The sequence below is a fragment of the Thermobia domestica genome, chromosome 7, assembly GCF_964235325.1.
Source record: "Thermobia domestica chromosome 7, izTheDome1.hap1.1, whole genome shotgun sequence".
Lineage (NCBI taxonomy): Eukaryota > Metazoa > Arthropoda > Insecta > Zygentoma > Lepismatidae > Thermobia > Thermobia domestica.
In genome coordinates, this window is record NC_137460.1 from 22,622,303 (window position 1) to 22,645,395 (window position 23,093).

The window sequence follows — 23,093 nt, forward strand, 5'->3', positions numbered from 1 at the left end:
GTAATCGGTATTTAATTTTCAAAACAACGTCAGTTTTTTTGAAATTTTTTAAAAGAAGAAAACTATCTTCTCGCCCAAAAAATAAAATTGAGTATTTAATCAATAAAACCAGGGATACTGTTAAAAATTCATTGAAATGTATTCTCTCTGTAATTTTTAAACGTCATATCATAGTCTATGTCGTCAGACGCGTTTGTTTTTCGCTTCATATGTGTACAATAAACAATTACGTTTTATTCCTTTTGTTAAGTTTTTTTTAAATCCTACATGCGGTAAGCAAGATGCCTACAATTGTAAAAATCTCACGAGTGTTGGATTGATGAATTGTGTTAGAAGGCGTGTTGCCTAGCAACTTACAGTATCTACGTGTTTTCAAAAAAAAAAAAATTCTCTCCCTTATGTAAACATTTTACACAAATAAGTTTTATATTGTATTTGAGATAATTTCATTGAAAGCATTTTTTTTTTCATATGAGGTGCTCTCGTTTTCTCTTACCATCTCTATTTTGTTAATTCTTTATATCGTCATTCATTTGTACTTTAATTTTACTTAAACTACGTAAATGTCAATCTATCAAACTTCAACTAGAGCTCTCGCTGTGTAGACTCATTGATGATAAAGTACACTACATAAATACTCGTACCACAATCAATTTAAACTATAGGTCACGTCGTATACAGTCTCGCTGTTGACCAACTACCAGTCAATCAACTTAAACCGTAGGCCTGGCTCTACGCGGGGCGCAATAGATAATACACTGAGAAACTTGGGAAGATTCAAGTAAACATAAAATTAGGCAAAAATGTCTAGTGAACATAGGTGGAAAACAGCACTGTTTTATGTTCATCAGACTTTTGTTTTTGTTTAATTTCCTGCCTAATATCACCTCCTCCAGTTTGTCTGTGCATTATCTTATTTCCCTTATATAGACTCCTTGCTGAAAAAGAACATAAAAACTAACGGATCAATTGAGTGTATAGGCTTCATGCTATATAGCCTTGCTGCTGACAGAACATAAAGACTAATGGATCATCTTACGTTAGTCTATAGGCCTCTCCTTATATAGCCACGCTGCTGACAAAGAACATAAAGCCCAATAGATGAACCTAGTCTATCACCCTATATAGTCTTGCTACTGACAAAGAACATAAAGACTAATGGATCAATTTAGTGTAAGGCCTCTCCCTATATAGCCTTGCTGCTGACAAAGAACATAAAGAATAGTGGATCAATTTAGTCTATAAGCCACGCCCTATACACCTTTGCTGCTGATAAAGAACTTTGAGACCAATGGATCAACTTTATCAACTTTTATAGACTCGTTGCCAACTAAGAACCTAAAGACTAAAGAATCAATTTATTCCATAGGCCTCACCCTATATAGCCTCGCTGCTTACAAAGAACCTAGAAACTAATGGATCAACATAGTCTATAGACGTCGCCCTATATAACCTGTCTGCTGATAAAGAATGTAAAGACTATGGGGTCAATTTAATGAACAGACCTCACTGCTGACAAAGAGCGTAAGTACCAATCAGTATCAAACATATACTCATCAGTGTGTGTTATGTGGTCTGCATATCATCTCCTATCATTGGATATATAGAGCTTAATAGCCCTTTGTTTGATATCTCTTAATTTAAGAACCCAATTTCTTTCAGATCATATTCTGTATCAACAACGAAATTTGAGCTTTCTTCGGGAATCGAGTCTGAGGCCACACTCAAAATATATGCACTAACTTTTCTACTCTATGGAAAACTGAACCACATATGAGATAACTAAACATTAAAAAAAAAAAAAAGTCGTGTGGCATGTAACACCTCTTTCAGAGCTCTAGTGCCAAACTGAAAGTCAATAAAGTTACCAGAACACCTAAGTCATAAAATTTGGAAAGAAAAAAAAGACTTCTACATTTTTTTAAAATGAATAAGATGCTATTTTGTTTCAGTACTTTGGTTTCTGAAATTTAAATACGTAAGAGTTTTTCACTGTTGTGAACACACAAACAAATAACCTTCTCTCATAACAGCAAAATTTTTGGACCTCGAAGTATGCTGTGAAACTCGTAAAACAGGTAATTTTATCCTTCTGGTACACCATTTCTCTGTTCATCAGTTTAAGCCAGCATCGCTTTGAGGAACAACAAGAAAGAAAAAAAAACTCTACAGTTTACCACGGTGGAAGGAGTTACTGCTCAGAATTTCGTCTTTTTTCAATCTGAGCATTGGTAATTCACGAAAGTGGAAATGTGTTTACTTTACGAAACGCGATTCGTGGTTTCTGCCTGAAAGGATCAGCTTATTAATCTCGTTTCAATCTCCCCTTTTCTCTAACCAAGCAAAACAACTGACATGTATATTAAATATAGTGCTGTAATCTATTAAAGTTATGCTTTACTAATCAATTCCAGATGAAAGTAAACATGAAGCTTGAATTGTAAAGCATCTATGCTTTACTCTGAGGTCATGTCAGTTTATGGTGGACAACACCGTGTACATGAGTTTTCTCGGAATTTTTTCCTCTCCTTCTAATTTTAGGAAGCACGTTAGCTTAGTGCTAGAGAGTTCACCCACGATGCGAAGAATTTATAGTTCGGTTCAAGGCCATGTGCATTTGTGCGTCGTATCTGTGAGTTTTCTCAAGATTCTTCTGTTCACCTCCATTTTCTTATTCCACCAATTCTTCCATCATGATTCACTTACTTTAATAGTCGTCTCCTTCAGCCAAACGGGCATAATCGTGGGACGTTAAACTAAAAAAAACATTAATCTCATCTCATTTCATTTAGTCCAATAATTCTTTCACAATATGGGTGGAAAAACCCTTGGTACTTCCCGTTCTGGCCACTTTTGGTGGATTGTAGCCAGTAACGGACTAGGATGAAAATTTCACTGTGAAACAATCCCACCAACCGGCTCCTTTCAAAAAAAAAGAAAAGTAGCCCTTATCTTTTTGTTATCCAATAATATTTTTTTATAATTTTATATTTTTAAATTGATAAGAAAGATACTCTTGTAAATGTAAATGAAACTAATAGATTTGCTGTGATATGCGACTTAAAATATGCCAATGTCTTAGCTAAATGTTCAAGTGCAAGTGGTTGAAGTCTTCTGCTTCTAATATCTTGGAAACATTTTGGGGATCAAGAATAGCTAGGTCAGCAAAGAAAGCACTATTGTTCATATCAAACCGCCTTGACAAGCTTGTGTTTATTGTGTCTACAATAACATTAAAATTTTGATATTTATAGGCGTCTTCTGGATCGGATACAAGCAATCAATCATCCGAATATCGCCGGCCCCGAAAGATTGCTTGCCTGTGGAAAACTCCACAACTCCACTATGGCCAGTCCGCCCATGATTGTAGCAGTAACTGCGTATACGATGCCAAATATCTCCAATCTTTTTCGACTGGCGACATACTTTATAGAACACTCACGACATGGCGACATACTTTATAGAACACTCATGACATGGTACATATTTTATAGAACACTCACGACATGGCGACATACTTTATAGAACACTCACGACATGGTGACATACTTTATAGAACACTCACGACATGGTGACATACTTTATAGAACACTCATGACATGGCGACATACTTGTTAGATCCATTTTATTATAATACAGGTTATAATAAAACTAGTCTTCGACTAACTGGGAACTTTGTCACAGACTCCCGCCCGCATTTGCTAGGCCTACGGTGACGGTCTCATACTTCTTACGTCCGTAACGTGTGTCTCTAATCTTCAGAGATTTCGACATTTCTCCGTTTTATTATATCAATCGCTAGCTCTGCTCTTTTTCTTCCTTTCATCAAAAGAAACATTAAAAAAAGTGTTGAAACACGTCTTTGATTATTTTAAATTAAAAGTCTAAATACCAATCTTCACGTCTTTAACCTTACGAGATTTCAAGAAATGTCCATCTTATTTTACTAAGAGACAACAACTGAAATTTTAAGAAAATATTTTTTCGCAGTCTTCCTGTACATTGGGAATAAATAAAATAATTTTCTATTGCGTTGCCCAGTAACAAAGTATATATACACAAAGAATCAGAATGTGACTTGAAAACTGTTAATATTTAAATTACTTTTGTCTCTTATTACCCCGAGTGACTCTTATTACCCCATCTTGCCCTAACTTCTTTTCTCTGGCTTTCTAGATCAGCCCATTCTTTGACTACATCGTCCTTCTCAATATCCTTTTCTCTTCGTTAATGTCAGGAATGTGACTCGACCTCCTACTATTGCAATTTCACAGCTACATTTTCAAAATTTCAACTTAGTTCAACTTCCAATGGTTAGATTTCTTATTAATTTATCAAATGGCTAGAATGACTAAATTATTAAATTCTATTTCGTCTCTGTCCTCCATCAGTGTGAGATAGCTTCTAACAATTCGTCTTCGAAATCATAAATAATATATGAAATAGCCAAATTGCTGTTCCATTTATTGGCTGTGTATCATTAGTAATGGATTAGGCAGGTGTAATATTTTGTTTACAAAACTCTGTATATCATAAATCTTGTCCATTATTTGTTCACTGATTTCTGCAACTGTTCGAATATAATAGTATTTTTTCAGAAGGAAGGTTGTTAACAATTTAATTTTCCATCTCGGTTTTAATTTTAGTTGACCTAGTCAAGTTAAAATGAGTTCTAAATACTCTTCGGACAAGTGAGTAAATTTTTCACTCTTTATCGCGAACATACAGCCCAATTATTTAAAACTTTAATTTACGTTTAGAGATTTCATCATTTCAATGCATATCTTAACATTTGGATTGGTTACATACCATGATCTTCGGAATGATACTATTTGAAAACTGATTCATTTCCCTGCTGAAATTTTCATGTCCAGATTACTCATAAATCCGTGCACAAGTTTCAATGCATCTATTGATATACAAGCTTTTACCTCATACCTATTCTATCAATACAAAATTTGGTACACATATTTCTTATCCCCTATAGTATTTTTGAGATACATTTGAATTATGTGCTTTTACCCCGGGCCACTCCAGAGGGGTCCATGTTGATGGGAGGGATTTCTGGAGGGAATTTTCCTGACATTCTCCCAATTTTCCCTGCTCAAGCACGTTATGGGCCCCAATACATAGCACCTCTGGAAAGCTTGTTTCATGCTGAAGAGAATGAACTATAAAACATGACTTTCCAATGAACACTGTTGATGCAATGGCTATTTAACTACGAGTCTACCATTTTCTTTATACTAACAGGGTTAATGGGTCCCAGGAACTTACTCCGTTGTCCATGGCACCTAATATTTTGTGTATGAACATATCTTCGTTATGTTTATCGAATGGACTAGGTTTGATTCGGATGTCCGGATGACAGGTTCATGTCCGTTCCTTGTCAGAAAAGGCATTAGCGACCCAGGGGTGTCACGGTGGCCAGTTGCTAACCACTTTTAAGCACCTTGAAAAACTGTACAGGTGCAAGAAACTTCTAGTTAAATGTAACAATGCATAATTACGGATAGCACTAACACACTCGTTAAAGTACATATTTTTCTGACCGATTTTGTATATGCTTACAACAAAAAGCTCGCACAATTTTCTCCATATGTCGATCTAAGATAGACATTTGGTTTCCAAACTTATATGGAAACTACTGTCTGCTATAAGTTCAGAAGCGAAAGTTATAAATGGTTAATGATCTTCAAACGCGTATACGTGTATACAAGCGAGTTCATGACCATAAAAATTCAAGCACATTTGAAGTTTCGGAAATTGTCTATAGATGCATTACAGAGAACTGATTCCAATTAATCAGTATAGCCAATCTTTAAATATTTAGAACAAGTATAAAGAGTGAAACCAACCTTTCTCGCTATTTTTGGCGAAATAGCCATTGACCCTTGAAGATTACTGCTCTCTTGTGGCTGTCCAATTGTTCCCATCTGCAAGGCTTCTCTTAGATCTTTCCAGTTGAAGAAAACGCTATGAGGCAGATTGGAAATGAAATCCTCTTCAACTTCATACTTCTCCCGGAGAGGAGGAAGCAGAAAAGATGCACGAATGATTCGAGTTACAGCCACCTAGAAGAGAAGTATGTACGCTGGTGTTAAAAATAAACTGACTAATTATGTGTATTTTAAAGTCCTTCTATTTGTAATGTATTTACTTGAAACCTTAAGGATAATATTTTAGATCAGTTCTTAGGCTTTGAAAGGAGCAAAGAAAATTATCTTCTGTTCGATTTAACAACTCCAATTATGAATAAAACTACGGGGGTTTGAAAGGGAGATGAATTGTCAATTCTTTTACCAAGATTGTGAAATATATGGCTACTCATTACAATGTGATCCTTTCCGAAGATTGGCAATGAAGTAGTGAGCCAGGATGCATGAAGGGTTAGCGTCCTCTCCTCACAACTACGAGATTCCGGGTTCAAATTCTGTGGGCAGCAATCCAGAGTGGGTTTTTCTACGTTTATTCCATCATTAACCCAATGCTGGTACTGTATCTTCAAATACCTGACTCATGTTCTTACAAAATGTTATTCCAAGTAATGCTCTCATAACTCAAGCTAATAAGCCATCGGAAAGAGGTTAAGAAACTTAGAGACCTTTACCTTCTAAACAAACCTCATAGACCTGTCGAACTAGAATTCACTTATATGGTGCTTGTGGATATAATTAGTAATGTTATTTTCTTTGTACGGTTATTGAAATTGTCCTTTCATTAACATACTAAAGCTTCTGACTGATCCGATTTTGCTGAAGCTGTCACCGTACACGAATGGCAGACAAAGAGGTATTTGTACTCGGTTCTTATTTTATTATTATTTTCTACAAAGTGATAACTTTAGAAAGAAAACGAATTGAAATAAAAACAAAGAGCAAAAAGTTTTCTATGAAATAGTTTTCTTTTTTCTTAAGACTAATCATTCTTCAGATATTAGAGTAAGTTTCCGGAAAAATTAAATTAAAAAATCTATGAAACTCATCACATTTTTCCGGAATGTTGAAATATTTTTAGAATTAATGACCATTATTTATTCAGTGTCAAATGATAATTGTTATGAAAGGTGAAATGTAAGTTTTTCTTGATAAGCGAGACTATGTTCTCGTCCCCCTTGAACATTCTCTTACGGGTTAAATTCCAAAGTTGGGCGTCCGTTTCTAGCGACATTTTTAAAATTTACAGGAAAGATATGGATAATTTGATCGTTTGTGTGCTTGATAATATATAAGAGTCTCAAAAAATCTGTTTATTTGTTATATATAAGCGGTTATAAACATGGGACTATACGACGAGCGGAGGGAACTACTTGGCGCAAGGTAACCGAACAGTTGTATTGTGGGAAAGAAACGAGCATTTATGTTATCAACATGGCGAATGTACAAGGGCAATGAACTAGCAGTCTTAACATTTGTGAAGCAATACGTTGATAACGAGCAAAATCTTTTAAAAGTTTGTGAAGAGCACGGATTAATGAACCTAATAACAAATTGCAGAAAGTGTGGAAAGGAGATAACAGCGAAAAAACGTGGCGAAAGCGGACGCCCAACTTCGGAATAAATGCCTTCTCTTACCACTATAATTTCCGTGGCAAGATACGGCAGGAGTCAGAGCTCTTTCAGAGGAAACAGATACAATTTCTTAGACGAAACACAACTTGTATAATATCGTTTCGAGAAGAAACAGCTTACATTTCTTCTTTTGTGTGTATCCATAGCTACTCAGACGTACACGATCTTTCAATCGAAAATGATCTTTAATTATAGCAGGTAGTCAAATCATACGACATTACACAGTAAAAAATGAGGTGTTGAAACAACACAAAATGACTACTGCTTTAGCGTGTTACTTGTGTGTTAATTCAGCACCAAGACATCGCCTTCCGAGCATATCATTAATAACTAGTTATTACCTGAGAGAATTTGCATTGGTATTTATCGTTTAATATGAGCAAAGCTTTGCTTTATTATCTTTGGCACTTCTGCCAAGTAACAAATAATGTTCTATGGTTTCTGTAATCGGTCACAATAATATTGTTGTAAACCTCTGAATCATCTGACAACAGTTACACAGATAGCTGTCCTTCCATCTGTTTTCTTTATTTGTTATTCTTATGTCTTAGCATATATGAACATAAGATGGCAGAACTGTTGATAACGAATTGAGAATTTCTAGTTTATAATTTATCATCAATGAAGAATATCACGCACATGTATGTCTAATATCCAATTGAGAGGTATATCTATATTTATACGGTATGTTTTTGTAATAGGCTCTCATTTACGTATTTTATTCAAACCAATATAGAAATGAATTTTGTTCAAAATCCAGATTTTGTATGCTGAAATTCTGAGTGCTAAATATGCAGTCTTTGTATGTTGGGGCCTCTCCACACTAACAAATAAAAGTAAAGAGTCGAGGTGGCAAATGTAAAACCTGAGAAAATTAAAACTTTCTTATCGTTCGCAGTGATTGCATAAAGGCAGTTACCAGAAAAGTTATACCATTCGATCTAGTGTTAAATGAATTGAGTAGACCGTAGGAGATACGAGTATATACAGAATGTTTCAAAACAACACCGACAACGTTTCGGAGGTGATTCCTGACACCAAGATAAGACAAAAAGTATATACCAATCTGGCTGCACAAATGCTTCCTTTCGGAGTTATAGGCTGCTGCCAAAAACATGAAAAAATGAACTTTAAGTGTCTATAGCTTCAAAACTAAGGACCTACCATAGTCGGGTCAAGACTTCACTTAGGAACTAATATGTGCCCTATCCAAAAATCCATGTTTCAGGATTCTAAGGTACTCATGCAACAATTTTTAAACAGGAAGTTTGGCTACGAGCATATAATCTGAAGTACTCACCAACTACCTCTATAAAAATTGTTGCGGAAGTACCGCAAAAATTCTTATTTTGCTTTTTTCACAGGCATCAGCCCGCAATTTTAATACATGAATCTCTATAACTCAACTATAAACTACCGATTTCACCACCCAATATAATGCGAGGGTGTGTTCTTGCCGTCAACCGCCACCCATCAAATTTTGTCAGTGTCTTCTCTCGCGCTACATTGAAGACATCTCCCGAGAGTACAGTGTTGTCGGATTAGCGCCAAGTTCCGTTTTGTTAATTGGTTTTTCTTGCGTTATGTTTTCGTTCTTACTATTCGTGGTTTTGTTAACATTTTAGAATAACTGTTACAATGGTTATTATTATGCATTGTTATTATTAGTCAATTTTAAATACTTTTTTTAAAAATACTCATTTAGTAAGTCTTCAAAGTTTGGCAACATTGTTGGTAAATTTCAGTTGTTTCACGTTTCCCCAAGTATGCGCTCGGGAATCGGCTCCACGAATTGTACCGAAGTTTCCCGATGTGTCGGAGCTCAAGCAAAATATTTCTATGATTGGTTTAGAGCCCAAGCTTCACGACTCGGTGCGAGTAGTATAGTTATAGGTAACATAAATGGCGACTCATTTGAAAAACTAGTCTCAGTTATTCGACTTCTGTGGGCGAAACATGTAACCGCGGCTGAAATTCACCGGCAGCTGGTAGAAGTTTACGGAGACATTGCACTGTGCTGCAATGTCTCGTCAGCATATCGTAAAATGTTGTCGAAAGTTTGCGGCTGCTAGAGAAAGCGTCACCAACGAGGAGCACAGTGACCGAAGCAATTTCGCTGGGACATCATAGACCAACCTCACTACAGCCTGGACCTCGCTCCAAGCGACTTTCACCTGTTCTCACATTTGAAGGATCACCTAGATGACCGTCGCTTCACTTCACACAAGGACGTGAAACACTTCGTGACAAAGTATCTGAACACACAAGGTCAAGATTTTTACGAGAAGGGATCTCCAAATTCGCCCCACGATGCGACAAGTACGTCAACCAATATGGTGACTGTGTCGAAAAATAATCTAATGTACGTATTATCTGTTGGATGTATGAAATAAAACATACACGTTTCAGTGCATACTTTGTAACCTTATTTTATGATCATTCCTCTTAATATAGTGTTGCAGATGTCTAAAACAGGTGCATCGAAGATTACGTATTCTTAGCTGCGTATCTGGACATATTGCTTACAATTAACACCACTTTCTATTGCCTTATACGCACAAATAATAACTTAGTGATCATTTAATTGGTATTATTGCCTTCATACAATATTCATATGCGTGATTTGCTGAAAACTTTTTTTTAGATATTTCTAATGTTCTTCTTCATCAGTGGACAGTCAAATTCAGTACTTTATTTCCAGAAGTTTTGTTTTCCAAGCCTCCGTAAAATCTTTTGTTTGTGGTTTCTTGGTCTGTAAGAAGATATTTCAACGAAACTACTGCTAATTACTCCTTCTGAGAAATAGTAATAAATATAAACGACCATATTTACGAGCAATCTTTCTCAATACGAAGACACGATTAGCTATTTTACGGCAATATTGCTTGGATATAAACATCAAATATTTTGTTTTCAAAATCCAAAAATCCTAAAAAAAAAAAAAAAAAAAAAAAAAAAAAAGGAAAAGGAAAGAAAATGTTAAATCATGGTTACAATGTGTTTCAACCATATAGAGGAACCAAAATACTTTTTACGGAAATTTCTTAATGCTCATCAATTAAAAGGAACATCTTTATTTAATTTTACTTTTTTAAAAAAGTGACTCAGTAGGGTAATTCAAACTAACAAGAAAGAAAGAAAAATTAGCGAACTGACAAATGACCTAGTATGCATGTAGGCATTACCAGAATACTTTAGGGCTGATTTCAGGTGGTTCACAACTGGTATGAGTTTTCGTTATTTTAATGTTATACCAGTCCTACTGGCATGGGCGTCTCTGGCGGGGGACGGGGGGGACGCGTCCCCCCAATATTTTGAAGTGACATAATCTAAAATTCCGCTGAGATATTAGCAGTTAGATCATTTCCTTTGATGTCCCCCCCCCCCCAAATTTTACATGCCAGAGACGCCAATGCCTACTGGCCCAATTCAAACACTCCTCTTCGGAGGCGGAGATTCGAGTTTCTTTCCTGTTCGGGGGCTCATGTGATTCGGATTTCGAGTTAAGCTGTAGGTTCACGTTTCAAATAGTGTGCTGAAAGACATACTAAACTCTAAATGCTAAACCAACCATTTTTCCGCCACTGTTATCACCTTAACTTCCTTAATTACTAAGATGCATAGATAACGAACTGACTCTATGGCCTACAGAACCCGGAGGTTCAATGCCTCGTTCACAAAAGCTCTCCATTGACTTCTATTCTTAGACAAATGAATTCAGTACTCTTCTACTTTGTATTCCTATTTCTAAGAGATCTATTTTAATATTGTCCTCCCATCTGCGCCTAGGTCTTCCTAATGGTCGTTTTCCGATTGGTCTTCCAGTTAAGACTTTGAAAACGTTCCTACTTTCTTCCATCCTGGATACATGACCTGCTCACCCGAGCCTCCATTTGATGACCCTAACAATGTTTGATAAATGGTATAAATTATGCAGTTCCTCGTTATGAAGTTTCCGCCATTCCCATTTCCCGTTCCTCTTGAATTTGAATATTCGTCTTAGGATCTTGTCCTCAAATACTTTTGGTCTATCTTCTTCCCTCAGAGTAAGCGACCATGTTTCGCAACTATATAGCACAACATTCATGATTATCGTTTTGGTATTTTAAGCTTCAAATTCGTTAACAGAATTCGCGACGACAAAAGATTTCGACTTGAATAATAACACGAATTCCCTGCTTTTTTATTGATATTTAATTTCGTTGTGGATATGATTTTGGTCTGATAATACTGATCCTAGATGTTTGAAAGTATTCATTTTCTGAGAGTATTATTTGATATTTTGACGCATCCATAATTTGCAACATGACGATCCTGGCGAATTTCCATGTATTTAGTTTTCTGATTAGCATGTTTCTTAAGCCTTGTAAAAAATATATATTTATGTAGAATGCTAAGCACTAATATTTGTTTATATTTCCATTATATTTGTTTTCCTTCTCTCCGAAGTACTACACATTTCATTTTTCTCTTCAACAGTAGTTCAAGGCCGTTTCTACATCCATACTTACTCACATCCATCATATGTTCGTAATCCAATTTCAGTTTTTCGTTATTTTCATGTAAGCATCATTGAGTGGTTGACATTTAAAAATCAGTACACAAAATATGCATGGCATTCACTATCGATCATTCTTTACTTCCTGTATGCTTTCTGCACTTCTTATATTTTCTTCCTATTTTAAATCCTTTTTCCTACAACTTCTTGTCTGTTGTGTAAAACTTAATGATAGAACGTACAAGTCTCTGTCCTGCCGGAAGGCTCTTCCGGATACACTTCTGTACACAAGCCGCCGTCCTGCCGCCAGGACGCACCTCCTCAATGAAAAGAATGTGAGTTTATCCTTCCAGCAGCGCATTTTAAAATATACAATAAACAATATAAGAGTAAGTTTAGTGTTTCCCAGTTATCACTGAAATTCACTCTACTCCACACATTATTGGTGTTTCGTGGATCAAAATAGGAAGCGTAAACGTATACACGATAACTTTTACAAAACATACCACCATTACTGAACTAACAGTCGTACCAACATAATTCTTTCTTGCGCTAAAACTAGAGTTCATGCTCTTTCCACCAGGAGAACTTTCGTTCCTGTCCTGCTGGACGTATACAAAGTACTCTAATTTATAGAAATCATAGGACTTCTAGGACGTTACGTCCTGCCGGGAATACGTTGTATATTCTAACGTTAAAGCTTCATTGGAACTGCATTTGCACAACTTTAAGGAAAACAAGATTTAGAAAAAAAAAGAAAAGAAAAAAGAAAAATTGCAGCTCTACGTGGAATGACAGTTCACCTTTAGCCGGCTGGCGAGGTTGCGCGAGTCCAAAACGTTAGACTGGCGATCACAAGCCTTGTCTGTCTCGGGTTCGAATCCCACTAGACGTGGGTGTTACGTTTAGTTCTTGCATCATTCATTTTTTTATTGATCGTCTCTTTCACTCTAATGAGAGGAAGTAACCATGAGGTGTGAAATTCTAATGAATAGTTAAACACTTCAGGATAATATTTTAATTCCTTTATCTAGGATCGTAGCAGGGAGAGTATATTTCGGTCAGACACTCATACTAAAGAAAACAAACAAAAATAAAATTGAAATTTCCCTCTATAAAATTGCATTTTGATCAGGCTATTATTTTCTTTTTAAAGAGGCAGAGTGGCTCAGTGGTAGAATGCTTACCTCTGGTGCCTGATGTTCCTGATTCGATTCCCGACCAAGTAACTTTGTGATGGACAACATCGTGTTCTTAGGTTTTCTCGGAGGTACTTCCGTTCCTCCCCATTCTCATTCCACCAATTCTTTCATCATCATTCACTTGCCTCATCCCCTTCCTTAGCCTAACGGGTCATACTCGTGGGACGTTAAACTGAAATATTTCATTTCATTTCATTTTCTTTTCTTTTTAAAGAGTTCAGTTTACCAAAAACTCTTTCATATGCGTATATAGTTTGTTTGTCTCTGTGTTCATTCATAAACACAAAATCTCAAAGAACTTCCTGATGGGTCACCATCAATTTTGGGCGGGATATGGAAGGTGAAACGTTAGAAATCGAGTAATGGAGCTGATCCTATGACAATCCAAAACCGGTTCGCCATGCGTTACGATGGGATAGTAGTATACCAATCGGCGAAGTAAATTCCCCTTCTTGATAATGCAACACTCATATCTTAGCTGTTAATGTGGTTGCCTATGAGCCAGACAACAATTTTCAATTTTTTAATGAGTTTGGTTGTCCAAGAACTATATTTATTTATTTATTTATTTATTTCAATGTTCAGTTCACATACTGTAAAAACAAAATTCTTTCACATGCTGTACATTTTGACATTCCTACTGGTTTAAACATAATAAACATTTCAGCACTTCACTTTCAAAAAAATCTGGACACGTCTTGCATTCATTTATAGTAATTTAAGCCACTGTTGATGTATGTATATATGTATGTGTGTTGATGTATGTATGTTGATATATATGTATGTGTATATACCGCGATGTCGTGAAAAATGTATACATTTTCACTCAGAGGAATAAGATTCTCAGTGGGAGGATAACATTAATTATCTAGAATGTATAATTTAGATGTTCAAAATTTACCCCAGAGAAACGTATTTTCTACTGGGAAATTTCCTCAAACTCCCCCATTAATTCATTCTTGACTAACTGTACAAAGGTTACGCAATTCTGCAAAGAGAAACCAAGCTTGCGTGTAAATACTAATGAAATCAAAATATCTAACATCCATTTTTCTTTTACTGAACAGAGGTTTAATTAACCTTTGTTTCTAGTATATAACCCTGAATAAGAATACTTTACCTTATTAACAAGCTCTTGTAGAAACATAATTTTGTTGACTATAGCTGTTAGAGCCAGCAACGAAAGCGTAGCAGTGAGAATACGACAACGGTTGTCGATTGTTAGACGGGAATCACATCTCGCAGACTCCTGAATAATATACAAGGAATATTAGCACCTTGACAGTGTTAGTTAATAGCATGACATACGAACAACTATCTTATAATTACAGACACATGTGAAACACCGAGAGTGCATATTAATAAGCTTTCTAGCAGTTCCTACATGAATGCTTTCGGTAATAATTTACAGTGGGCCTACATTAAACATTTTGTGTAATGGTAATTTTTTAAAATTTTTTCAGAATTCAGTGGCGCCTTGTGACTAAATCCAGAATGACTCGTGCTGCGCAAACTAAAGTTACCATTTTCCTTGAAGGTTCTAAGGATTTCATTTTCTGATGGGCTGCATAACTAATAGGATATTACTGGGTTCTATTGGGTTGAGTTGCATCAACTTAATGCAGGAATTTGGGTACTTTCACTTTGACACATAAATATGTTATTTGTATACTTTGTTAGTATCATTGGAAAGTTTATGATGTTCTGCACATCGTAATATTCATTACAGGAAATACCTTTGTCCTTTCGTCTATTTTCAGGTCGGAAACAATAGTATACTAAACCACGATTTTCGCAAAATTTACTTCAACGTATTTAAAGTCGATTGCAGAGATTAAAGTCGACATATGCTTCGAAACATTAAAGAATATACGCTGTAAATTGATTGATTGATTGAATAATAGTAACAAGAAAGAAAATATATAACTATAATAATAATAATAATAATAATAATAATAAAACAATAAAACATCATAAATCAACGTTTAGGGGAACCTTTCCACGTGGGCCCAGTACCATCCATTCACTATTCATTAGGTTGTCTCCTATCATATCAGGTTTCAAAGAAACTGAAGGTGGCTTGCGAACAGGTGGAGATTTTGTTCTTTTCGGGGAAAGGACCGTATCACTGAGTTGCCGTATAGACTGTCAAAAATAACCGGAATTTACTGAGCATGGTTTTTATTTTTTTTAAATGCAACTTTGTTTCAAATATAACTTTAAACACCCTCAAAGTACTCTTCATTAGTACTAATGCACTTGTCCAAACGTTCATTCCGTTGTTCAGATAAAAAAGTTGTCAACGTCCGGAACAGATATGAGGGAAAAGCTTGTATACCAATACACGCTTTTTCCCCATACCTATTCTATCTATCAATACAAAACTTGGTACACATTTATTATCCCCTATGATAGTTTTCAATATATATTTGGATTTTGTACTTTAACCGTGAGCCACTCCAGAGGGGTCCAAAATTGATGGGAGGGCTTTCTGGAGGAAATGTTCCCGACATTCTCCCAATTTTCCCTGCTCAAGTATGTTATAGACCCCAATACATAGCACCTCTGGAAAGCTTGTTTCATGCTGAAGAGAATGAACTATAAACCATGACTTTCCAATGAACAGTGTTGATGCAATAGCTATTTCACTGCGAGTCTACGATTTTCTTTATACTAACAGGGTTAATAGGCCCCAGGGACTTACTCCGTTGTCCATGGCACCTAATTCTTTGTGCATGAACATATCTTTATTATGTTTATCGAATGGACTAGGTTTGATTCGGACTTCCGAATGACAGGTTCATGTCCGTTCCTTGTGAGTTGTAGAGGTCATTCTACCTCTTGCATGATCTGCCACTCGCTGTATTGACGCAGGAGGGATGTACTTTCAATAATAAACAGGTATTATAACATTATCTTTGTTTGTTTGGTCACAATAAAATCAGTTTCATTACTTAATTGTCGGACGGTGTATTTTTTTTTTTTTTTTTTTAATGAAAGTTGCTTAAGGTAGAAAATTTTATTAATACTTGATATTGCTTCTATTATTTCCTATCATCATAAGTTATTCTTACTCCGAACGAATGACAATAAAATAGTCTTAAACTACAACCAAGTCAAAAACTAAATACAACTTCATTCAACGTAAAGTGCTCTAAACAGTTCCTTCGTTGTTTACACAAAACTATCACAAGACTGTAGAGATGCAGAATGGCGAATTCGCCAAAGATTTGGCCTTACTGCTTTTCTCTTTTAATAGCGCAAGAGTACAAATGGTTTTGAAATTGTCAAGTGGCAGTGGCGTATTTATGATTTTGTTTCGGGAGGGGCTTTGCCTGGAAATGTGAAAATTCTGAAAGATATTTCATTTACTTTACTATACTAAGTAAGATTTCGGGGGGGGGGCTTAAGCCCGGAAGCCACCCCCCTAAATACGCCACTGTCAAGTGAAATCTTTTCGGAAGAGTTAGTTTTTATGAAGCTGCCAAAGAAATCCTTTAGAACTTTACTGAATAAAAAAAACCTTCAAATTAAAAGCAAGATGTTCATTCTTTTATGTTGGTTTTAAAAGAAAATATCTTTTTGTAAGCTTCTTAGAAACAGAAATACATAAAAGTGCTGTTTGTACACATTTCTTACTGAAAAAGCAAACAAAATAATATTCTTATATGCAACTAAAGAATACGTTGAACTTTTCTGTATCTTTCTTTTCATTCTCATTTGCTACAGAAACAGGAACTAATTTAAAAAAGATATTCGTGAAAAGTATTATAGTAATTTTTGAACAATTCACAAGAGAAAATTGTATATAAATGTCAGTGAAGCTAGAGAAATATGTCTTTTAATTCTTTTAATTAATAATAGACTTACAGATTGTTTTTCTTATTTTCACAACAGAGAACAAAGAATATAAAATATGGGAGGTATGCGAAAACAATGTAGAAGAGTCCAGAATGGAACGTTGGATCAAGGTCTGATAGAAAGGCTTACTTATTATTTTGAGCCACAGATTTCACTAATGTTAACAGTAGATGTGTATAGTGAGGGTACCTCAAGTATAAGTCTTATAAGCCTTGAAGGAAATAAGGAAATTCTCGAGGTCTTGTACGGAAGGATGATAAACCAGAAACTGTAAATGATAGGTACTTTACACCTATTGTTTCATTAATGAAAAATAAATCCTCCTGTTTTACGAAAATTTAATGTGATTACGTCCTACGTTTACCCCCTTCTGGTCAAAGGAGATGAGTGATTAACGAAAGTTTTTTTTTTTTTTTTTTTTAATAATTGGTGAATAGAACAATGTAAAAGAGGCGAACACCCAGATAAAACCAACGGACATGATCTTGTCCACCACAAACTCACATAGTCTGCAGTCGAACAAGAGACTCTTGGCACCAGAAGTAAGCGCTATATCACTGAAATGCGAGTCCTCTTATTATGGCAATTGAAGACTTTGGGGCAAAATCTTGTCAAATCCAAAAAGTGAAAATGTAAAGGAGATCGCTTCACAAGGATTTCTTCTCATCCGATTTTCTTCAAACTTGGCACATATATATTAGACAAAAAATAAATCGACACGTATTTTTTTGTTTCTTTCGGAAAGTAGGTTAAGGGGGACAAAGGGTCCCTTTACGAAAAAGGGCCCCCTTGATTTAAAGGACCACATTAAAGAAATGAAACTCTGCCGATGCAAAGATGACTTCAAAGTAGGAAATACAGGTTTTGTCGTTTTTGTAAGAAAAGGGTTGCAGGGGCAATGGCCTTTCCGAAATGACAAAGAACTCCGTACAATCCTTACGGAAATTGGATTTCGGTGGAATTGCTTGAAACCGTGATATGTTGTAGATATTGTGTTCCTAAGAAAAAATCTCAACGGATACAACCACAAATCACTGACCGTCTCGCCACTACAGGGACACTTTTTTGAAAACATCCAGATAACGACATTCTGGATTTCGGCAAAAATGACAAGAATCATGACATGTTGTAGATATTGTAATCCTGAAAAAAGTCTTAATGGGCATAACCACCAATCACTGATCATTTGGCCACTACAGGACCACTTTTTTAAAACGACAGAACGTAGTGATATTCTGGATTTCGATGAAAATGACTGAAAGTGTGATATGTTGTAGACATTGTGATTCTGAGAAAAAGTCTCAATAGGCACAACCACCAATCACTGACCGTTTGGCCACAACTGGACCTCTTTTTTAAAAAAGAGCTCAAGGTAACGGTATTCTGGATTTCAGTGGAATTCCTTGAAACCGTGATATGTTTTAGATATTGTAATTCAGAAAAAAGTCTCAACAAGCGCAGCCACCAACCAATGACTGTTTGGCGACTACGGGGCCACTTTTTTAAAAAAGAACAGAAGGTAACGGTATTCTCGATTTCGATGGAATTGCTTGAAACCGTGATATGTTGTAGATATTGTGATCCTGAGAAAAAGTCTCAATGGACATAACCACCAATCGGTGATCATTTGGCAACTACAGGTCCACATTATTTAAAACAGCAGAAGGTAAGAATACTCTGGAATTTTGATAGAGTAAAAATGATACTTTTATCTGGGTTGAGTTTCAAACGCCATTTCGTACACCAGGTGAGAAAGCCAGTTTGAATTGCTTCATTAATTTCAGTACTGATGCGATGGATTGTTCGGCCCAATGTAAGAAATGCATTATCATCTGCATATTGAAAAATGTGTGTGTTAGGTGGCAAAGGTGGCATATCTGCTACATATAGAAGATAAAGCAAAGGTGATAATTCAGACCCTTGTGGTACTCCAGAGAAAATAAATATCGGGCGTGAGAGAGTGTCATTAAGAGCGACATATGCAATACGGTTGTGAAGAAAATTATAGATAAAACTGATGTATGATATGGGAAGTGTCAGACGGATAAGTTTATATATGAGAGCTGCATGCCATACCTTATCGAATGCCTTTTCCAGGTCGAAGAGCACTAGACAAGATGGAAACTGTGTATTAAACTGATTGGTAATAATATTAGACAGACGGAGTAACTGATCATTGATACTAAAACCGGGGTGGAAGCCAGCCTGATGTAAAGGAACGATGTTACGTTCTGATAGATAAGAATGGAGGCGTCGGACAATAATTCTTTCAAGAATTTTGCAATACACGGAAGTAAGTTGAATAGGTCTATAAGAGGAAACAGTATTTGGTGGTTTGTGCGGTTTGAGGAACATGAGAGTTTTTGAAGTCTTCCACTCACAAGGAATAAAGCCTGTACGAAGGATGAACGTATAAAGGATAGCAAGAAGGTAAAACAACTGATAGGGCGCTTCTTTAATATGGCGATAGGTAATCTCATCAAAACCAAGTGCTGTATTTTTGTTGTTCTGGACAGTGCGAGTGATATCAGTTACTGTAATTGGTTCAGTAAGTTCAGTATTGTGAGAGATAGTATGATTGATGTCAGGTTGGAGACGGAAGGTGTCGAAATTAAGTCTCTCAACCGGATGATGACGCTGAGAAAAAGCAGGCGGAAGCGGAGAGAAGATTCCCTGTAGGTATGCTGCAAATGCATCGGCTTTATCCTTGTCATTTTGTAGTGGTGTGTCGTTAGCTATTAACGGGTATGAAGTACGAATGGTTTTCCCTGTAAGCTGATGGAACCGCTTCCAGTATTGTGTAGGATGAGCTGTTTCAGCAAGTGAATTACAGGCTTTTACCCAGTTTCGGAGTTTATATGCTTTAAGGTAATTAGAGACTGTGCGATGCATCTGCCGATGATGCCGAAGAGCTTCTTCGTTTCTGGTATGTATATAATCTTTATAAAGATCTCTCGAACGTCGTATGAGAGGTAAGTATTGCGGAGGTAACGGAGGACGGCATGGAAAGTTAGCCTTGGTAGTAGGGATGTGTTTCTCCCCGGCGTTTTTAATTGCCGTGCTGATAGCAGTTAGTGTATCATACAGTGCATCTTCGGTTTCAGGACTAGGAGTTTCTGCCAACGCAATAGTTATGTCATTTCTATAGGCGACCCAGTTCGCTTTATCGAAACGAAGAATGCGTCGAGCAGTAGAATTGGATCGGATTTGAGCAGATTTCGGACACGTGATTGTTAACTTAACTGGTAAATGATCACTTCCCAGATTCCCCAGAACTCTAACATTACAGAGATTATGAAGAGAAGCAGAGGTAATCACAGTATCTGGGGTAATTTGTGAGATGGGTCGTGTATTGATGGGAGTTGATGAATGATGCCTGTCGTGTTTGTTTCAATGAAGTTAATGAACTGTTGTTTCTCTCTCGCAGTTCTACTGTGAATTTTAATATCTGCCATAATGATATAATTACGAAAGCTATTGGAGATGTGTTGGAAGAAGTTAAATGGAATATGGTGACCTGGGCGTATATAGATGGTTGCAAGAGTGACATACAGTTGGCGAAAATAGGTCGTAACTATAAGATATTCCGGAAGATGAAATGAAACGAAATGTTGTCGGATGGCAAGAGAAACAGGCTAGCCAATAGCGACACCGCGATTTGCACGTTGTGCTGGAACAGTGTTATCATGACGTAGAAGATGATAATGTGGTATTTTACAGCTTTGCTTGGATGTAAAATATGTTTCATTCAATAGAAATGCGTTAGCTTTTTCTTCAAGAAGAAGATGCTCAAACAAAAGTTTGTGCGTTAGTAGCGATCGGATATTAAGAAATATAGTACAAGTTCCATAATCACGTTATGCTTAGACCGCTGTTTCGAGTGGTGCAGCATGGAAATAGACAGATTGTCCTGAACATGTAGCATTTAAGTTAATATGAAAAATATTTCGGGCAGCATATTGGATTTGTTGAAGAACATGTGGCCTATCGAACGGATGTATGTTTTGAAGAGCGATGGTTATGAAAGAGAGTAGCTGAGCCACAGTTACAGTTTGTTCCGTTTGTGTAGGAGGCATTTGAGTTTGCTGTGTTGCATGATGCCGAGCTGTAACGACTAGACTTGGTTTTGTGGTGCCAGGTGTTGGGCGTGATTTACATTTAAAGCTGTATGTAGGATGATTCTCGGGACAGGCAGAACAAACAGGTGGCGTTTTCAAATTCGTACATTGATTAGTAGCATGGGGACCGGAGCAATAACCACATTTCGAGGTACTCTTACAATTAGCTGAAGTATGGTCGTTATATTTTTGGCACCTCTCACACCGAATCGGTAAAGGTTGTGCAGTTCGAGAAGGTTCTACACGGTGGCGTTTCTTAAAGAAGTATGCGCCATTGTTAAGTAGAGTGTCAATTGCATATTGGGAATTGGTTAGCACTCTCACCATGTAGGTCGGGCCTTGGTTAATCCGAATACGCATGCATTTATGGATGTCAATGCCCTCTAGCTTTAGTTCTTCCTCTACTTCGCCATCTTGGATGATAGGGTCGACGCCACGGATAACGACAGACAAGAAGGGTGCTTTCCTAGGCGGCGGAGGTTGTTTAGCAGTTGGTGGTTGTAGCTTTTCAAGTTTGGCTTGCTTACCAAAAATTGTGTAAGAAAATTTACTTCGAATGATAGTTGCAAATCGAGGATCAGTAGATCGGATAATAATGCCATTCCGGGTTTTGATAATTTCCGATACAGCTTCCCTTCGAAGATATTTAGTGATCTGCTGGAGTAGAAGTTTTGGATTTTCGAAATTAGTATCGTAGTTTGTTAGTTTGAATGGATACCACTTCGGTTTCAGAGTCGACTCAAGTGTTGGGAAGTCCTGATCGGTATCGATAGTGACGTCATCGGCGTCTCGATTGGTGTGATGGCGCTTTGATGGAGGTGTACCTGGTTGCACAATGTTATCGGACATAAATGGTGATCGAGAACGAGAGCGTATCGAACACGATTCGGTGTTGCATGAAGAATTAGATGTAGTAGAATTTCTTCTGCGAGCTTTGCGTTTTTCACTAGCGGGTGGATCAAGAACCTGAGCAGGTAACCCCGAGTGGAGTCCCGTTGCCATAATTGGAAGGACCTATTGCCCTTGATGCTTTTTAGCAATGAAAGATTAAGTACAAAAAGTACAAAAGGTATTCGTTAGCCGGTAGAGATGCCAAGGTCGTTAACTGATTTCTGGCAGTTCTGCCTCCGAAGAGGAGAGAATCAAATAATTCGAAAAGCCAAAGAAATAGCAAGATCGTCAACTTAGGATCAATTACGTCTGTTTACCTCTATGGATGCTTATAATCAATTCGACGGTTGTTTCCTTGAACCTCAAGAGGCAAGTAATCCAACCATATATGAGAAAATCGCGATTTCAGTTCACCAATGGGGATGGAAACACCAAGTGACTCGGTTATTTTTCTCCGCCAGCTACGGCTACCCTATTTTTTAACCTGGTTAGAGCTCTAGGTGGCCAGTTCGTGTTGGTTCCTCTTCGGGCTCTGCTTTTATAGATTGTCTCCTGGTGGCTCGTTCCTCCCCGGGCTCCATCGTTTTGGTTTAGTGTCTTCCTGGTTGTAGTTTCTCGTCTGCTTGTACTGTTTGTAAATAGTAGCACGTGTTGTGATAACATGTGCTTGCACTGAAAGTGGGGATCCTTACAATATTGTCAGATAATATATGCATATTTATTGCTTTTTTTTAAGAAAACGTATAAATGATTTGCTATGCTTTATTGCCCTTTACTATTACACAAATGTAATATCATAATTATGGTTAAGAATTTTAGGAATTTTGAATCTTGTTTCATACAATAGATAGTAAGAGATATTATATCGGCCGAGTTCGTTAATGCACTCAATCAGTATTTCTTCCATACATGTTTTTTGGGGGGCACTACCCACCCCCCGGAGCTCTGAGAG

At 36.7% G+C, this 23,093-nt stretch overlaps 1 protein-coding gene across 1 annotated transcript in view; it reads right to left on the reverse strand.

Moving 5' to 3' along the window:
* The window catches only part of LOC145689898 (protein EFR3 homolog B-like), a 114,770-nt gene that overhangs the window by 38,201 nt on the left and 53,476 nt on the right, over window positions 1-23,093 (reverse strand). Inside the window, exons 11-12 of the mRNA XM_081764210.1 lie at window positions 14,392-14,520; window positions 5,859-6,074 (exon numbers count right to left, since the gene is read on the reverse strand). Coding sequence (XP_081620336.1) covers window positions 5,859-6,074; window positions 14,392-14,520 — 345 coding nt within the window. The remainder of the gene's footprint in view (window positions 1-5,858; window positions 6,075-14,391; window positions 14,521-23,093) is intronic.